The sequence below is a fragment of the Dryas octopetala genome, chromosome 6, assembly GCF_963921425.1.
Source record: "Dryas octopetala chromosome 6, drDryOcto1.1, whole genome shotgun sequence".
In the NCBI taxonomy this organism is placed as follows: domain Eukaryota; kingdom Viridiplantae; phylum Streptophyta; class Magnoliopsida; order Rosales; family Rosaceae; genus Dryas; species Dryas octopetala.
This window is the reverse complement of record NC_141371.1, coordinates 10,782,462-10,801,316: the sequence shown is the minus strand read 5'-3', so window position 1 is coordinate 10,801,316 and position 18,855 is coordinate 10,782,462. Positions and strand designations below refer to the sequence as shown.

Here is an 18,855-nt window from a genome sequence, read left to right as displayed (position 1 = left end):
TGATTTCGATTTACTCATTTATAGGTACTAATTTCTTTGATTTTAATTTTTTCTTGTGATTTGCGGATCCAAACCTAGTTGTATTTCGCGGTTAGTTTCATTTGCAGATTTCTTCTTGCTTTTTTGCTTTTTGATTAATGACTTGCTTTATTTTTTTTCAGAGTAGTTGCAAGTAAAATGGGTATGGTGCTTTTGGAATTGGGGAAGAAAAGCTTAGGAGTTTTTTTTGTTAAGATTTCTAATATTTCTTATGTTTGTCAGGTGGCTGACTCGAGGACACACTTGTAATTTTTTCAATTAAAATTAAATGTCGTTAGCCCTAAGAATGGGGCTTTCCTTATTAGCCCAAAGCAAATTAGCCCTGACAATTGACAATCCAAACTAGTAAAAGAAAAAAAAAATGGAAAACATAGTTGTGTTCTTAACTTCTTATCTGTCCAAAAAGGCCAACCAGGAAAAAGTAAAAAAACTTGTAGTATTCCATGAACCAAAATTCAAGGAAATATGTACTTTATTTTTCCTTTTGTTTCTAGTGAGTCAAACTGTCTTATTTCTTTTTTGTTAATAAAACATTAATTTATTACCAAAAAAATAAAACTTTAATTTGAAGCATATAAAATCAAATAAATTTCATCAACAGACTGTCACACTCACACTGTGGGTGGCTTTCCTAAATTACACCATACAAAAAAAGGAAAAACCAAGAAATAAAAAATAAAAAAAAGTGGAAGACAAATAAAACGATAGATTTCAGCTTACGTCAGCACCCCGCCTTGAAATACCCGATTTTAAAATCCTCAAATTATTTTCATCAAGAAAAACAATTATTAACAAGTAGTATTTATTATTTATTTATTTATTTATAATAAAGAGTTATTATCCCAAGCTCTCTGGACTTTCCCACTCTCGTTTTCGAAGCCTCCTTTATCCCCCAGCAGCTGCTCTTCCTCTTCCAAAACCCTTCTTCTAGGGTTAGGGTTTGGGCTAGGGTTGCCTCTATTCCTTTCTTCTTCCTCTATCTACGGTTTTTTCCATAGCAGTGAACAGGGTTTTTTTTTTTTTTTTTTGGTGCTATTCTTCGTCGTTTTTAGTTGGTTGGGTTCGTTTCGGATCTCGATCTGTTGTGCAGAGATAGAATGATGGATACTCGTAAAAGAGGGCGGCATGAAGGTGGTGCCTTCCATGCTAATGGCGGCTTCAAGAAGAACAAGCAAGGTTCGCTCTTTGCTTTCTTTCACTATATGAATTTGATGAATTTTCTTAACTGTGTTTTTATTATTGTAGTTTCTACCCTTTATTTTCTATTTTCTGTTTGTTTTCCGAGAAAGTATCTGCAGCTAGAAAATTTCCATGCTTTATAAGATTCCTGATTACTAGAGTCCCTAGCATAGCTGATAACTTCTTTTTGCAACTTGGGTTTATTAGATTTGGAGTGTCTTTCAACTATATATGACAATACGTGCTTCACACTTATATATATCTATTGTAGATTGTTTGATATGTTATGGTTATGCGAAATTGTTCCTTTGTTTTGCTATTTTATGTTCCTTTTTTAATGTCCCAAGGTCTTGGGTGGTTTACAATCAAGAAAAGTTGTTTTGTATAGGCCTTATGTGTTTTGAATGTGCTTATCTTCTTTCTTGTGCTGAACCAACCATTTAAATGAGTGTACTTTGTGTGTGCTCTGTGTTGTCTGCCTTGTTTACAGAATTTAAGGTGCTCAAAAAAAATTTAATTGTGTGGGGGTTTAGATGGGATCGCTTTTCAATTTGTTGGTATATAGTTAAATAAAAAAGAATGTTGTACATACATGTTTTGGACTAGTATTATACAGGAACTGAATTTACTAATATTTTTATCGCTTTGGGTTCAAACTTTAATGAGTTTGAGATGCTCTATAATAATTGGATTAAGGATCAGGAGAAAATGTAACTGAGAAGAAGTAATTAATGTTTTGTAACAGAATTGGAGTTCTTATCAAGTGGTGTAGGAAGCAAATCGAAGCCATGCACCAAGTTTTTCAGGTTCAAATCTTTTTCCCATCTAAGTAAATATCATGAACTGCATCTTATTCTTTTTTTAGGTGTTTATAAGTATTTGTAAAAATTTAAATTACAGTTGATACAAAATAAAATCTTATAACTGCACTAATGAACTGGGAAATCATAGCTGTTATACAGGTACATTCTTTGGTTTGGTCTATAATGAAGTTGACAAATTTCATGTAACGGAATAGTGCTTTATATATGAACTACAAGGATAAGCATTCACTAGAGTATATTCGGTGCTAATGGAATTACAATGAGATTGAGTGTCACATGTAATTTATTTCTATTGTACCTTGTATCTCAATTAATGTTCAAGTTTTATCACAAAAAGTGGGTAAGATATATTCTACTGGTAACTTTTCAAGATATTACTGAATTTTCAAAGCAGTTTGAACCCACCCTTCTGTTGGTAAGTTGTAAGTTAATTTCCCCTATATCTATTTAAGAAATCTACTTATCAAAAACATTGGTAAGCTGTAGGTTACTTTGAAGATGTCTTGTCTTCTTATTCTATAGCAAATTTTAATTCGTAAGTAATATATTTCAGTTACAATGATATGTTATACTTGTCTGAAGAACCCAAAAAAAAAAAAAAAGGGAATCTGCTGGTAAAATTAGCTCCAAATTGTTTACCTTGAGGGGCTTTTCTTTGTTCCTTCTTTTTTCTTCCTTCTCTTTGCTTTTACCATGGAGGGGGGCGATGTTGTTTTGGCTCTCTATGGCCTTATAGATCCTTGTGTCTAATTTTGACTGGTTTTCTTCTCAGTAATAAGTAGTGAGTTGAACTTTTGAATTATAAATTTCTTCCAAGTAGTATTTTCCGCTTGTAGGTTCTATCAATCAGTGAAATAGTATTCAAGGAAACTAGGAACCAAATTGTGTAAATGAAAATAAGGCAATAGATGAAATTTTTTAACACGCAAGTAACTGATGGGTCCATGCCAGCAATTCAGTGATGTTTGGACTAGGACAGTCAGTCTTTGTAACACATGTACTGGTACATGATCAACTCTATGCTTGTTTATATTTAGATTGAATTATGTTCTCAACTCTATATAGTTGGTATCAGGTTTTGGAGTTGCAATTTTTGTGTAAATGAAGAAGGGTGTTTCTTTTAAGTTCTGAGATTCATTAAATTTTATCATCTGATTGGATTTTATCACCCATAATGCTAAAAAAGAAGAAGATAAGTTTGGAATGAGAGCTTGCAAGTTGTAGTTCTTTTCTATTGTTTAGTTAACTATTTACAGTCAACTAAAATTGAATGTGAAATATATATTTTATATGTGCATGGACATAGAGGAGAAAAATAGTTGTATACTCTGTCAGTCCTTGACATATGCCAGAAAGAATTTTTGTAATGCGTAACCTTGTCACTTAGCTTCAAATTGAGTGACCATTGTAGGCAGTAGGCTTGATTATATATGTCTGGAGAAAATAGCTATCAACTGTCATCTGATTAAAGTGCTCTATGATTCTGGTTGCAGCACTGCCGGCTGTCCTTTTGGGGAGAGTTGCCACTTCCTGCACTATGTTCCTGGTGGTTATAATGCTGTGGCTCAGATGATGAATCTTGCACCTGCTCCTCCTCCAGCATCTAGAAACATTGCAGCCCCGCCATCCAATTCAAATGGATCCAATTCACCTGCAGTTAAATCCCGCTTATGCAACAAATATAATAGTGCTGAAGGCTGCAAATTTGGTGACAAATGCCATTTTGCTCATGGTGAGTGGGAACTTGGGAAGCATATTGCTCAGTCCCATGATGACCCCCGTGGCATGGGACCTGCTCCGGGCCGTATGGCTAATTGGATGGAGCCACCCCTTGCAGGCCCTGCATCTAGCTTCGGTGCCTCATCCACTGCAAAAATCAGTGTAGATGCATCGCTTGCAGGAGCCATTATTGGTAAGGGAGGTGTAAATTCAAAGCAGATTTGTCGCCAGACAGGAGCCAAGCTTTCAATCCGGGAACATGAGTCAGACCCCAATCTCAGGAACATTGAACTCGAGGGAACTTTCGAACAGATTCAGCAAGCTAGTGGCATGGTGAGAGAGCTAATTCTGACCGTTTCAATGTCTGGCCCTCCAAAAACCCCTGGAGGAAACCCAGGGGCCCCGGCCCCTCCAGGAAGTAACTATAAGACAAAGCTATGCGATAATTTTGCAAAAGGGACTTGCACCTTTGGAGAAAGATGTCACTTTGCACATGGGGCTGCTGAATTGCGCAAGTCTGGAGTGTGAGGGCTCTTTCAATTTTTGCTTGCAATCTTGTACTAGTGGGAGAGCTGTTTTCATTTGTTGCTGTGCAGTGCAACCTAGTAGAACTAACAAGATTATGATATCAAAGTTTTTGGGCCCTTGGTTTTCTTTATTGTTATTATAGCTGGCAGGCATAATTCCGTTCTCTAAATATATGATTTATGTGCTTGACATTTTGCTTATGTAAAATCGGCTACTGGGTTATTTGTCCAAATTTGCTAGTGTTTTTGTTGAGACTTGCAGAAAGTGATTGGATTTTGAGCCTCTAATTATTTTTGGCTTCAATGGCTTGAAAAGAAAAGGAAAAGAAAAAAAGCTGTTTTTTCAAAGATATAAAATTTATTGAGAACACCTAACAACCTGTAAAGCAAACCAAATCGTGCAACCAAGCTACAAACCTCAACCAGCCAGGACAAAAGAAACCCAGCACAACTAACTAAAACTCAATCAAGCAAAAAGAAGAATAGAAGAAACAAAAATATTGCAAAGACAAGAAGACTAAACCAAACTGCAGAAACAAGAACCAAAAAACTCAAGACAGCAAAAATCCGAGTGATGGTTTTTAGGAGATCCATGGAAGCTGGAATTCATTTCTAAAAATTCGATTGATTTTCTCTCTCCAAATATAGTAATCAGCAACTGCAAGACATACAACATCTGCACATCAAAGAACAAGTGTTCATGGCTCCAAGGGGCAACAATGCACAGAACACAAAGGGAGTTCAGCTAAGGAGGATTCAACTTGTCAACAGTTGTCAATCTACCTTTAATGGCCAGCCATAGCAGAAAACTCATACTAAAGGGATATCTTGAGCATACAAACAAACCTACACCAGTTTAACAACAAGCTTGGAGAGTCTAATCCCAGGCAGATTTTGCAGAGTAGAACCCATTAGGGGTAAGAGTCCACCTAACATAATCTCTTCTAGTGGGAGAGAGTAGCAAGTTATACATGGAAACTCTAATCTCAAGAAGATCATCAGAGAGCGAATTAGGCCAACATCATTGAGTTCCATTAATTATACTGCTTACCATAGCTGTATTCTGCCTCTTAAATAGTAGCTTTTTCACCCACATGGCCCATATGTTATCATCCCCTTGGAACAACTTCCAAATATCTATGATCATCAAGGCTTTGTTCTAAATATTCAGATCTTTAATTCCAACCCCTCACACCTCCTTTGGGAGATAAACCTCCTCCCAAGAGACCTTATAACCATACTGATTAGATAGAACAAACAGCAGCACATAAGAAAGAACAAATTAAAGCCTTTGTTCAGTCTCCAGAACAGTTTCTTGGGCAAGAGAACAACCTGAGAGGCCCAAAAAACTTGAAAACTGCATGAAACAGATTGAACAAGTTGTAACCTCTCTGCATAAGATAAGGATTTATTCCCCCAAAGAACTTATCTAACTGGTAAGGATTTCATGTTGAAGTTGAAACAACTAGTAATCTCATGTTTACTCAATGATCAATTTTTTTTTTTTCTTTTTCTTTTTTCCAAAATTTAGAAAAGAAAAAGGACAATATAACGCTTAAAAAAATAAATGCTCTTTCACTAAAGCCAAACCACACTCCCCCACCCAAACATCATCAAGTCATTGTGATGATGACATTATGCAGTTGAGGGCACCAAAGAGGACACAAAAAACCAAGTCACCTTCAACAAGTACTCCACCTATTAAACAATATTAGCTACTCAACCTATCGAACAAATGAATCGTCATTGTTATGCACTTACTCTCCGAGTTACACCACCTATTGAATAAATGAGTTGTTATTAATTGTTATGTAACTAACTCATGTGCCTGTTTCCAACTAAAAGTGTGAACTCTATGTCTCTATCAAGCATCGAAGTCTAGAAATTTGTATGTGCCAGTAACAGAAACACCATGTTTCATAACAATAACACTGTGACGTGACAACAATATTGTAAGTGTACGTGGAACACCACATACTATCGCAATTTCATTTAACTTAGAAAAAATACTTATTGCCCCAACTATTTTTTCTCAACTACTGTAATTTCCACATTCTAAACCCAGAGTGTAAAGAAATATTCCACAGTTCTTATCATATTCTACTTAGGAAACCATAGTAGATAGAGAGCAATGTATAGTTGCAGACATCACTACTTCATTAATCAATCACAGCTAATCACAAAGTTATTATGAGACTATTTTATTAATAAAAGAAGATTACCAAAGCCTGCCTTCACCCAATTCTTTAAACACCATAAGTAGTTAGTATATATTCTTTTGTAATTGAGACACTTTGTCCATCTTATCTCACAGATCTAAGTATCGTGTCAGATGGCTGAGATCCAATCTAGTAGGCACTTGGTCCACATTTGTGATCTAAGAATAATTAAAAAAACCTAATAACAAAATTGTTCTTTTCTTTGATGGGATCGATAATAATAAGTTGCTTACTAGATATTTTGTAAAATTATAAGAAAAATTTATGATTCCAAGTTCCAACTTTACATAATCGTACTAGTTTTCGTGCCAGGTATGTAGCTGTTGAGGTGCCAGTTTTCGTGTACCTGGTGGGCCCGGTGGCAGTGGTCGTGTAGCTCGTGGGCCTAGTGCCAATGGCCTTGTAGCTTGTGGGCTCTATGCCAGTACGCGTGTTGCCAGTAGACCCACCCATAGTTGCTCTATAATATTTAACTGGAGTTAAGGCTGTAAATTGGCTCGATACAGCTTGATACATCCGTCCAACTCGCATTTGGTTCGTTTAAGCTTAATTGGTAAAAGAAACAAATCAATTTGAGGTTTGCTAGTTTAGGAAACAATTGAAGGTTGAACTTTGATATGTTCGCAATTTGAGATTTGCTAGTTTAGGACGCATTTGGTTCGTTTAAGCTTAATTGGTAAAAGAAACAAATCAATTTGAGGTTTGCTAGTTTAGGAAACAATTGAAGGTTGAATTTTGATATGTTCGCAATTTGAGATTTGCTAGTTTAGGACGCATTTGGTTCGTTTAAGCTTAATTGGTAAAAGAAACAAATCAATTTGAGGTTTGCTAGTTTAGGAAACAATTGAAGGTTGAACTTTGATATGTTCGACTCATAAAACTTGTGAGTATGTTGTGTATGTTATAACGTTTTTAAAAACAAAAGTCCAGCTCGTAAAACTTGTGAGTATGTTGTGTATGTTATAACGTCTCTAAAAACAAAAGCGTCACTTTTTTTCTTTCTATCCTTACGCAAGAAGAACGTCTCTAAATTCTCAAAAACGTTTCAGTTGAACATGACTGTAGGAATGAGTTATGACGAGAATCATGAGATGCAGCAGCTTCACCTGTGCACTTCAAATGGACTCAGAAGACGTTCTGGGGTCATGAGGCATGACACGTGGAAGGTGACGTGCAAGCTAAAAGAGAACATCAAGGTCCTTGTATTGACACGAGGTGGACACGTGTCGCTCCAAAGATGGACTGGATCTGCATGAAAAATTGTGGTTTCATGCGCACTATGAGATGTGTTTTTCAGATGCGTACTTGAGAACAGAGAAATATAAGTACGTCCTTTGCCTTGAATATAAGTTGCTGGCCAATCTTCTCCAAGGCAGTAACGATGTTTGTACGTGTTATTCGGTGGCATTGTTAGGTCACGTGACATAATGGTACCGGCATGCACGTGCCAATTGCATTGGACATGATATGACATGTTGAACTCAAGAGTGTAAAGAAATATCATGAACGTACTGCAAATTTTATTTTAAAAGACCTCTTCAACTTAAAAAATATTCCGATAAAATTAAAATGGAAATTTGATTCACTGTTTGTGTCATGTTCTGCTTAGGAATGCTTAGGAATCCATAGTAGATAGAGAGCCATGCAGAGTCGCAGACATTATTAGTACATTAATTAATCATCAATTCATCTGCTAATCACAAAAGTTATTAGACTGTTTATTAATGAAAGAAGATCTGCAAAGCCTTCCTTCACCCAATTTTTTAAGACCACAAGCAGTTAATAATAAACCAAATTTATGACTCAACTTTACATAATAGTACCACTTTTATTTAACATAAACTTGCAAATGGAAGGACATACTACTCCATCCACTAAACCCATCCCAAAAAACAGAAAAAGGAACAATATTCACACCATATTACTCGACTCATATAAAAACGGGCCTGACTACATGACCTAACCCAAGCCCACAACCTGGCCCATAATACAAAAACAAAGGGCCATTATCTCAACTGTGGGTGCCACCAGTCCCATACCCAGGTGCATTACTACCCAAATGGGTGTTATGGACCGTGGTCCTACCAGTTCCCGTGTTGGTTCCGGTAGGATGGGAGCCCACCATGCCCTCTGTCACCAGGCCCGTGGGTTGCCCCGTCCCGTGTCCGGGCAGACCCGACATCTGGTGGTGCCCGGTTGGGCCAGTGCCAGCTGTAGTGTAGCCTGTTGGGCCAGTGCCAGCTGTTGTGTGGCCCGTTGGGCCAGTTGCCCCGGTGCCGGTCGTCGTGTAGCCCGTTGGGCCAGTGCCAGCTGTTGTGTGGCCTGTTGGGCCAGTTGCCCCGGTGCCGGTCGTCGTGTAGCCCGTTGGGCCAGTGCCAGCTGTTGTGTGGCCCGTTGGGCCAGTTGCCCCGGTGCCGGTCGTCGTGTAGCCCGTTGGGCCAGTTCCAGCTGTTGTGTGGCCTGTTGGGCCAGTTGCCCCAGTGCCGGTCGGCGTGTAGCCCGTTGGGCCAGTGCCAGTTGTTGTGTGGCCCGTTGGGCCAGTGCCAGCTGTTGTGTGGCCCGTGGGCCCACCCATAGTTGCTCCATGTTTAACTGCAGCGTTGTGGGCACGGGCGTCCTGCTTGTTAAGCTCGGCCTCGGTCATCCTATGTTCTTTCTTTTGGGTCGCCATGTCTTTCCGGATTGGGTCATGGGCCGTCACCTTCTCCACCTGCACACAAGCACAGCTTCAGTTTAGCCAATCCCTTTTTATATTTAAATTGTAAAATGAATATATATAAAATACACAAAAATAATTAAAAATAAAAACTGAAAAACCTTCTCTTGGACGGCGGCTTTGGTCTTTTCCATGCCGGACTTAGCAGAGGCCGCCACGTTGGCTGCCGTTTCCTTCGCGGACTCCATTACGTTCTTTCCTGACTGCATTTTTCACTAGCTTGACTGTAGGAATGAGTAAATGATGAGAAAACCAGGTTGATCGTGCACCTCAAATAGGCTTTGGAGACGTACTGGGTTATGACGCGTGGAAGATGAGGTGGAGGCCAAAGAGAACATGAAGGTCCTTGTATGGACAGGATGCAGACACGTGTCGGAAAGTGCAGAAGTTTTGGAGGTTGGTACAGTTACGTGGCGGCTCTAAGAGACTTTTCTGTGGCAAAGCGAAGACGCGTGTTGCTTCCTTAGACGTCGCTGCTCGATCCGTCAAAGTAGATATACTTGCTTAAAGTAGAACTTGAAAACTACAACTCTACAACACAATTTTAATACTTTTTCGATAATCAATAAAGTTTTAATTTGGAAAGATACATTACATTGTACATTTGCACCCAAAACAAAAAATATATATATTTGATAGAGAGACCATCCAAATTTATGCATCTTACGGTTGATTTGAAAGATTGATTCGGGATCTAAACAATTGGGATTTAAACATTGCGATTATATGGTTTAATTGTGACTTTTAATAGTACACAAAATATTTGTGTCGCATTAGGAAAAAGATACATGAATTCTAAATAATTCATGCAACTTGATAATTTTAAATTAAAAAATTACGTGAGGGCTGATAAGTGCCTTCTCTTTTGTATTTTCTTTCTTTTTGTGTTTGTTCTGCAATGTAATATTACGATCGGGACATTCATTTTTTAGGTTACTATTTAAATATTATCTCTATAATAAATTAACTAAATTAATCAAAAATTGTTTAGCCATCTGATTACTATAAAATAAAAAGTTTATTGATTTTAATTACTAAATTTCAATAATTTCTTAGTTTATGTACCAAAATTAAATAGTATTTTAAATTAGATACTAGTTGAAAAGTCAAACAAAATAATAAAGTAAAAAGTATTAGAATTTACAAATATTACATCACATGCTATTACAATAAAAAAATAAAAAAATATTACACAAAATATTTGTATCGCATTAGGAAAAATATACATGAATTCTAAATAATTCATGCAACTTAATAATTTTAAATTAAAAAATTACGTGAGGGCTGATAAGTGCCTTCTCTTTTTTATTTTCTTTCTTTTTGTCTTTGTTCTGCAATGTAATATTATGATTGAGACATTCATTTTCTAGGTTATTATTTAAAGATTATCTCTGTAATAAATTAACTAAATTAATCAGAACTTGTTTAGTTATTTGACTATTATCAAATAAATAGACGATTTTATTAATAGTTGAATTCATCGTTTATTTATTTGGAAATAGTTAGATCATTAATCAATTTTTGAGGTTGTTACTTTTTTATATTAGTGATTTTTAAAGAGTGATCTAAAATATTAAGAATTCCGATCATAAAACTACATTGCGAAATAAATAAGAGAAAAAAAATGAACAAAGGATAGACATAACATTCCTCATTTACATTATTATATAAAATATTTAAATTCATTCTCAATACATTGCATCTTCCTTCCTGCAAAAACAAGAAAGAAAAAAAAAACACACATCTAATAATCTTATAGTTTCTTAAAAAAAAACAAATGAGGAATGCTATCCACCTTCTCCATTAACATTCTATTTTATTATTCTCATTCTAAAGTGTATTTTCATAATCAGAACAGTTCATTTTTTAAATAATTATTTGAATATCATCTCTACAAAAAATTAACTAAATTGAAAATCGTTTGGTCATGTAATCGTTATTAAATAAACAAACAGAGAATCAAATTGTTACAAAAATCGTATGTTTATTTGATCATAGTAACATAATTAAATGATTTCTAATTTGATTAATTTTTGTAAAGATATTTTTCATAGTTATAAACATAAAATAAACAGTTCTAATCATAAATTTATACCATATAATGAAAATAATAAAAGAGAATATTGATGAAAAAAGTAAATTAGAGAAGGTGAATCTCGAAACTAATTATCTAGTCATATTGTCAAAGTTCAATTCTTCATTTTAAATCATAAATTTCGTTTTTATATTTTGAAAACTTCTAATTTTGATTGTACTTCTAGAAAGAAACATGTATCACACCAGTCCAGTCCAGTCATGCCCAGTTTTCTATTTGAGTTTGTGGGCAGACTGTTTGGGTTGAAGAAGAGCACTTTCTACAGCCATACATGATGATTTGATAGCAACTCATTTTTTCTACTCAACATTACTTTAATCCTTCCGGAAACGACAAAAAAGAAGAAGAAAAAAACATCACCCTCAGTTGAACATTGACTTCACTCAAAACAAAAGAAATCAAGTCGAGAATATTGGTAAATATCAAATCTTATAAACAGTAATCAAGACTCAAGATTAATCTCCCAACCCCAAATAACATTCAAACACGCATAAAATATGTATAAAGAGAAAAGAAAATTACATAACCTCATATTACTTTTTCAATCACATCCAAAGCAAAATATTATTGCGGGTATGTGCATGCTATAACTTAACAAGCTATCGAATTGTTCAACAAAAGGGTGCTGCACAAATTCAAGGGACTAAGGGACCCTCAGAGGATATTGAAGATATATATTTGGGAGCATCACCATCGAGGATGCGTGGTTTGTGTCTTAGTAACGGTACTAGACTCCCTCATAATTTAAAACTTGGAATGGTGCTTCCAAATTGAATAAATTAAGACATTCAATTCAAAATCTATTGGCTGTGAATGAAAAGATTCAAAACCTTTATAAACTTTTATCTAAGACTATACTTTTTCAAAGTATGACAACAATCCACATTAAGAACCAAATACTTCTTAATTTTTTTAAAATATTATTTCTATAATTAAGTTACAATTATGTGATTTTAAATGTGTAGGCCCATTTGCTAAGGGATTCTTTAAATAATTTCATTTAAAGATCTCTCGTGTGACCCACTTTATATTGTATTCAACGATCTGAAAAATTAAATAAATCGAAAATCATTAAAATATCTAATATTGATTAAATAAATAAACGAATAAAGTATTTTCGATAAACACTCGAAAAGATAACTATTTAATCAAACGGGTAAATGATTTTCAATTCACCTAAATTTTTTTTAATGATGACTTTAATGGAGATTTAAAAAATAGACATTAAAATACAATGTAGAGTATGCTCCACAAAAATATCACTTAAATAAATTTAATTAAGAGATCTCTCAATAGAAGGTGTCTCCTCCACTACCTACCTAACATGTAACGTGGAAGGAAATTGCATGCAACATAAATGTGTGTGTATATATATATATATAGTCCTTCTTTAAAAATGATGTTCGTATTTTTCAAAATTTGCGGATGTCACTATTCAGTAGACAGTCTCGACATGTGCTGCAGCACACAAAATTTCAAACTTATTGCAGCACATGTCGACGCTATCTACCGAATGATAACATTCGCAAATTTTGAAAATGTACGGACATTTTCTCTAGAGAATATATATATATATATATATACAAGAATATATGCTCTGAAACTAACTAGTTAGTAAGTTAATACAAAGCTAACCACCATAGTTGGTTCATCACACAATGTAATCTCAAAATCCAAACAATCTATTTTTTAGGCCCTACTTCAAAGATCATCTCTGTAAAAAATCTCCAAATTCGGAAATCATTTAGTCATTTGATTATAACAACAACTATTTATATGCTTTTATCGAAAACACTGATCGTCTATTTATTTGATCTCAATTAGATGACTAAATGATTTCCGATTTAGTTGATTTTTTTTAATGATGATTTTTGAAGTATGACCTAAATAATTGAAGGTTCGGATTATGAGATTAGTTATGTGGTGGTCCCAAAAACATGGTTAGCTTCGTATTAACTTACTAATTAGTTAGTTTTAGAGCACTGCATATATATATATATATATATATATATAGAGATAAAAAGTATATGAGGGGATCTGAATGAAGTTTCGTTCGCTCTCTTGTTGGTCAAGTTGCTTGATTAATTTGGAATGTGTTGCCGTGAATGGCATATATATATATATATATAAGCTAGCAGAAGCTATAGCTTATAAATAATTAATTGCATTATTTCAACGGTCCGGCCTTAATTTGCCATTACGTAACAAAGATATCACAAAGCTGGGAACACAAAATAAGTGGTGTAGTACGAAACAAACATAAAATATTAAACAAAAGGCGGCTTTTATTATCTTTATCTGGTACAAGTACAACTCGTAACTTAAGGAGGAGGAAGCTTTACATATAAGATTCCAATTTGTTTACGAAATTGTGTTCATTAATTGATGTTGTAATGCTTAATTTACTTATTTTTGACTCACTTTAAATTTTATTATTCATTTTTAACAAGTAAGATATTGATATTATTTCGAATCAAACAATATTAATAGCAAACGTGTAAAATAGGACATGGCTTGCATCATATGAAAAGGAAATTATAGAAAGGTGTGTGCACCTTATATTGCCTAACCAACCAGAAGAAGAAAAAGAATACAGTTTAGTGTAATTATAAGTAGCTATATGGTTTGGTCCCTCGTTAACATGTGCTATATGTACTATAAAAGAAAAAAAAAAAAGGTGCTATATGCATTTCTGGTGAAACAAATGTGGTGGCTAATTCTTATTTTCTTTTGTCCAAAAAAAAAAAATTAAGTGAAACCCACACATTTCTATTTTGTTGTATGCATAGGCTGTGGAGGTAATTAAATGTGTTATTCTGGATAGATCTTTCCGGTATCATAAAAGTGAGAGTACTTTTTTATTGTTACCGTGATACTATCGCGTGATATTATTAATTTATTGAAAAAAAAATTTTGATCCTTGTATTTTATTCCAAAAATAAATTTAGTTAATGTAATTTCAAAACTTTACATTTGATTCATATATTTTATATTGTTTGCAATCTTTAGGACAATTTTAACAAAACTCAATTTTTTTTAATTTGAGGATAAATTAATCATTTGTTTTCAATAAAAATTTTGTTGATGGATTAAAAGATCATCTATGGGTTTTCTAAAACTAAATTTAATTTTTATTTTCATATTTATTCGCTAAATAGATTGAGGCTCACAAAATTTTTAAGTTTGAGATTTCTTTAAATTTCTGCTTTGATCTCAAAAATATCTATACAAAGTATTTGAATGAAAAGTCATTCAAATTCCACCTAAAGAGTTTTCATGATGAGATACAACTAGTCCATATATATACTTAGGGTTTTAATTAAGCTCAACATGTAGATTAGTCAGTAACTTTTTTTTTTTTCTACAAGATAATAAGTAATAACATTTAATTCTAGAAAATTAATCTAAATTTATAAGAATAAAAAGAAATAGATACGTATAAAAAAGATTTGTCTAACATTATATATATATATATATATAGTGTTTCTTAAAATAATTTTACAAGCTTAGATTTTATAAGGTGCTATAATGATAGGACTTCTAACTTTATGTTTGGACGCTAAACTAACATTTTGTTCTACCCAAAGTAATGAACCAAATTCAAATATTTGATTCTTATTTCCTTTATGATTTATAGTGACGACATAAGATTGTTTCTCATACCTTTTTCTGAACACTAATATTGCAGGTGAGACTGTAATCGTAGAACCATGTGGAGTTGTCACCTTAACCATGTAAATGGCTGGTCCTTCACCAACGTTGGTCACCGTCCTTTGAAATTTTTCTATTATTGTTGTTACAGTATCATTGTATAAAGAAATAAATGATGGATAATTAAGATCTAAAGATGGAGTGGAGCAATTATAAGTTTCTGATGTAGTAATTCTCATCATTTGTTTTTTATTATGCTTGAGAGAGCATAATAAATTCACATAATCTTGTACCACTGCATCATAAATTAGACCAGGATTAGATGCTTGATTTGGATTAATGTGACCTGCTCCCATTTGAAGAGGTGAAGCATATTCATAATCATCATGATCTCCATAAGCTCGGATTGGATTTAGAGTATTATCCCATATATTTGCAGTGGTCATAATAGCAGATTTAATAGCAGCAATACTCCATTCTGGATGTGCACTTTTTAAAAGTGCTGCTACTCCAGCAACATGAGGGACAGCAAAGGATGTTCCACTAACAATGTTGTAGTTACTCTTCAATTCTGGAATCGAAGCTGCTAAAATTAATTCACCTGGTGCTATTATATCTGGTTTTAAAATGTTAGGAAAAGTTGGTGATGGACCTCTTGAAGAGAAATAAGGCACAGCAGGTGCATTATTTATGTCTAAAATAGTTTCTTTAAATTTAATGCTAGCATTCGCTTTAATATTTTTTTCTACATATGCAATTACAGTTGCTGCATCAGATGTTCTAATCACAATACAAGGACACCAAATGTTTGTTACTTGTAAAGGCATGGGATGACTATAAACAAGTATAGCTCCCGATCTATTTGATAAACGAATAGCTTCCATTTGCTCTTGGATGTCCCCAATATTACATAAGATTATGCCATTAGGACCATATAAGAAGTTTGTCACACTATTGCAGGCTGCTATAGTCTTATCATACACCAATGGAAAGTTTTGTATAAATGAAATATCACCAAGGAACATAGACCATCCTGTGATAATTTCACCATTCCCTAAAGTCAAAATTCCAGCAAACCACCGATCAATTGTACTAGATGCAACAGTTAAGACCCATGGATACTCATTTGACAATTTTCCAAGAGTAGGACCTTTATTTCCAGCAGAAGATGAAACAAATATGCCATTTTTCATTGCAGAAAATGAAGCCATTGCCATAGGATCTTCAAACAAGTTTTGTTCACGCGGACTTAAAGAGATGGAAATTATGTCAACGCCATCAAAAATAGCTTGGTTTATGCCATAAAGAATATCGGAAAGCATCATTCCTTGTGCCCAACTAACCTTGTAAATTGCCAATTTAGCAAGGGGTGCAATATCTTTAGCTGTTCCTTGTGCATAACCGAAAAACGACACTTGTTTTACAAAGTTCCCAGCAGCTATTGAAGCAACTTGGGTTCCATGCCCTACAGTGTCCCTAGCTGAGTTCGCAATCTTTGTGCCTATTTTTTTTTTCAAGCCCTTGTTGAAGTACCTAACTCCTATGATTTTGGAATTACACATGGAGGAATTAAAGTTTTCTCCTCCTTCACATGATCCTTTCCATTTTTTCGGATTTTCTTTTGTCATATTATGGTCTTCAAAGCTCGGACTTTCTGGCCAAATACCACTATCTACTATACCAATAATAATATTTTTGCCGTAATTTGAGATAGGCCATAAGCCAGCCAAAGGATTAAGAGAAAGAAATTCAGGGGTATGAGTGGTATCAAGTGTTACAGTCTCATCTTTATGAGCTGAGATAAACCCTGATAGCTTCTTTAAAATCTTTAGTTGATCTAAAGATAAAACAACACAAAAACCATCAAAAGCATGTTCGTAAGTGTATAAAAGGGGTGGAGAATTTTCATGGCCATCTAATGAGATTGGGTATAAAAATTTAAAGGAATCAATCATAGATGAATACCAACTTTTATGGTTCGAAAATACCTTAGGCATTACTAATTTGTCCATATAAACAATATACGTAGACCTCTCAAATGAAGTTGAATTACCATGGACAGTTGAGAGAAAAAATGACAAAACAAAAATACAAAGTAGACAAACCTTTTTAGGAAATCTCATGATTTCTTATTGATAGGACTTAAAACTGGACATAAATAAAGATTAACATGTTCTTATATATGCAAACAAGGATGAATAGAATAATCTAGAAAAAAAAAATATTTGATTCTAACATTATATAATTACTGCATGCCAATAAAAAGATTGGCTGTATATCAAGGCAAAAAGTTTAGATGAACATTTTACATCATCAAAAGATTGTCAATATATATTAATTCTAGCCGACTCCTTTGGGCTAAAGGCCTTCTTTTTTTTTTTTCAATTTTTTTTACTATTACTGCATAGCCCCTCATAACTTCCATGAAACCATTGGTGGAAGGTTTTTTGATGTTTTGAGAAGTTGAAATTAATTGTGTTTATGTTAGTGAGTTTGGGTTTAAAATTTTATAGTAATTAAATGATAAAAGGATAATAATGGTTATGATCAACGAATACTTGTGGTATCACTAAAATGTCAAATTAAACTATATACAAGACCTTTCAAATAATATAATTGCTTACCATGGATAACTAGGGGTGGGTCGGTGTCGGTAACCGAACCGATGGGATACGATCAATCGCCGAACATCCATCGGTGGAATGGCCAATTTCGCAACCGCCGCCGCTACCTACAAGGTCGGTTACCGACGGCTTCAGATGTGGTTGTTGTCGGTCGGTGTGGTCGGTAATCGAACGCAGGTACTTCACCCTCTCTCTCTTTCTGCAACTCCAGAGCTTCGCCTGCAAGACACCACCACGCGCAACTCACCTCACCCGGAGCTTCGCCTGCGAAACATCATCGTGCACAGCTCACCTCACCTGGAGCTTCGCCTGCAAGACACCACCGTCGCACCCACTCCTTGGAGATTCGTCATTGCCAAGCTTGAGCTCACCATCCACCTTCTTGATGCTCACAAGGAGAAGAGAAGAAAAAGAAGAGAAGAAGAAAAGAAGAGAAGAAGAGAAACCAGCAGAGAAGATGAAGACGATAGGTGTTGGTTAGTTCGGTACGGTTCAGCTTTCCCAGACCATCGCCGCCACCGCCACCTTCGGTTAGGTAGGCGCACCGACATCGACTCGTTGGTCCATCGTCAAAACGATCCATCGTCGGATCTGTTGCATCGACTGCCGGTTGCGATGCAATTGTTCGATTATTCTGACCTAGCCCTATGGATAACTGAGAGAAAATATGACAAAACAAAAAGCAAAAGGAGACGAACCCTTTAGTGACACTATGGTTTCCAAGAAGAAATTGAATTGAGAGGATTCATAAACCTTGAATCCTTGGCTTGTTATTTCCAAGAAGAAGCCGCCTAATTGATGATTTGTATTGCTTTTTAGTGGGTTGTTATCACTAGCCAAACACATTGTAAATTTATTTAATTTTTTTGTAAAGATACTGCAGAATGAGAATGATTTAAAAAATAAATAATTTCGATCATAAAAATACTGTAAAATGAGAATAATTTAAAAAATAAATAATTTCGATCATAAAAATACTGCAGAATGAGAATGATATAAGAAAAAATAGGTGGAGAAAGAGATCGAAGAAAGTAGATAACATTCTCCCAGACACATATATAACCAGGGTGTTAAATTTCGAAGTTTTCGTCGAAAATTTCGATTTTTAGGGGTGTCGAAAATCGAAACCCATATTTTGCTAAAATTTCGGGATGATTTCGTCGAAATTGTCGAAATTATCGAAATTTCGCCGAAATCGTCGAAATTTCGGCGAAATTTCGACGGTGCCCATAACCCATTCCCAGAGAAAGAGGGGGTGGTGG

At 34.7% G+C, this 18,855-nt stretch overlaps 2 protein-coding genes and 1 pseudogene across 2 annotated transcripts; 1 reads left to right on the top strand and 2 right to left on the bottom strand.

The window, feature by feature from the left end:
• The first annotated feature begins 898 nt into the window (after nucleotides 1-898).
• Nucleotides 899-4,489, top strand: LOC147282308 (KH domain-containing protein / zinc finger (CCCH type) family protein). Its single transcript, XM_086246707.1, has 3 exons — nucleotides 899-1,215; nucleotides 1,964-2,024; nucleotides 3,536-4,489. The coding sequence occupies exons 1-3, from the start codon at nucleotides 1,137-1,139 to the stop codon at nucleotides 4,287-4,289; spliced, it is 894 nt and encodes a 297-aa protein (XP_086102833.1). The 5' UTR covers nucleotides 899-1,136; the 3' UTR covers nucleotides 4,290-4,489.
• A 3,736-nt stretch (nucleotides 4,490-8,225) lies between these two features.
• On the bottom strand, nucleotides 8,226-9,458 carry LEA4-5 (Late Embryogenesis Abundant 4-5). The gene is made up of 2 exons (XM_086247555.1): nucleotides 9,325-9,458; nucleotides 8,226-9,217 (listed from the first exon to the last, which is right to left on the bottom strand). The coding sequence occupies exons 1-2, from the start codon at nucleotides 9,430-9,432 to the stop codon at nucleotides 8,519-8,521; spliced, it is 807 nt and encodes a 268-aa protein (XP_086103681.1). The 5' UTR covers nucleotides 9,433-9,458; the 3' UTR covers nucleotides 8,226-8,518.
• Nucleotides 9,459-10,911: 1,453 nt separating this feature from the next.
• On the bottom strand, nucleotides 10,912-16,531 carry LOC147282306 (subtilisin-like protease SBT3 pseudogene; annotated as a pseudogene).
• Between the last annotated feature and the right edge of the window lie 2,324 nt (nucleotides 16,532-18,855).

Coding starts and splice junctions, on each gene's coding strand:
- LOC147282308 (XM_086246707.1), top strand. CDS start 1,137: ATGATGGATACTCGTAAAAGAGGGCGGCATGAAGGTGGTGCCTTCCAT. Junction 1,216..1,963: donor CTTCAAGAAGAACAAGCAAG/GTTCGCTCTTTG, acceptor GTTTTGTAACAG/AATTGGAGTTCTTATCAAGT. Junction 2,025..3,535: donor CCATGCACCAAGTTTTTCAG/GTTCAAATCTTT, acceptor TTCTGGTTGCAG/CACTGCCGGCTGTCCTTTTG.
- LEA4-5 (XM_086247555.1), bottom strand. CDS start 9,432: ATGCAGTCAGGAAAGAACGTAATGGAGTCCGCGAAGGAAACGGCAGCC. Junction 9,218..9,324: donor AAGCCGCCGTCCAAGAGAAG/GTTTTTCAGTTT, acceptor GCTTGTGTGCAG/GTGGAGAAGGTGACGGCCCA.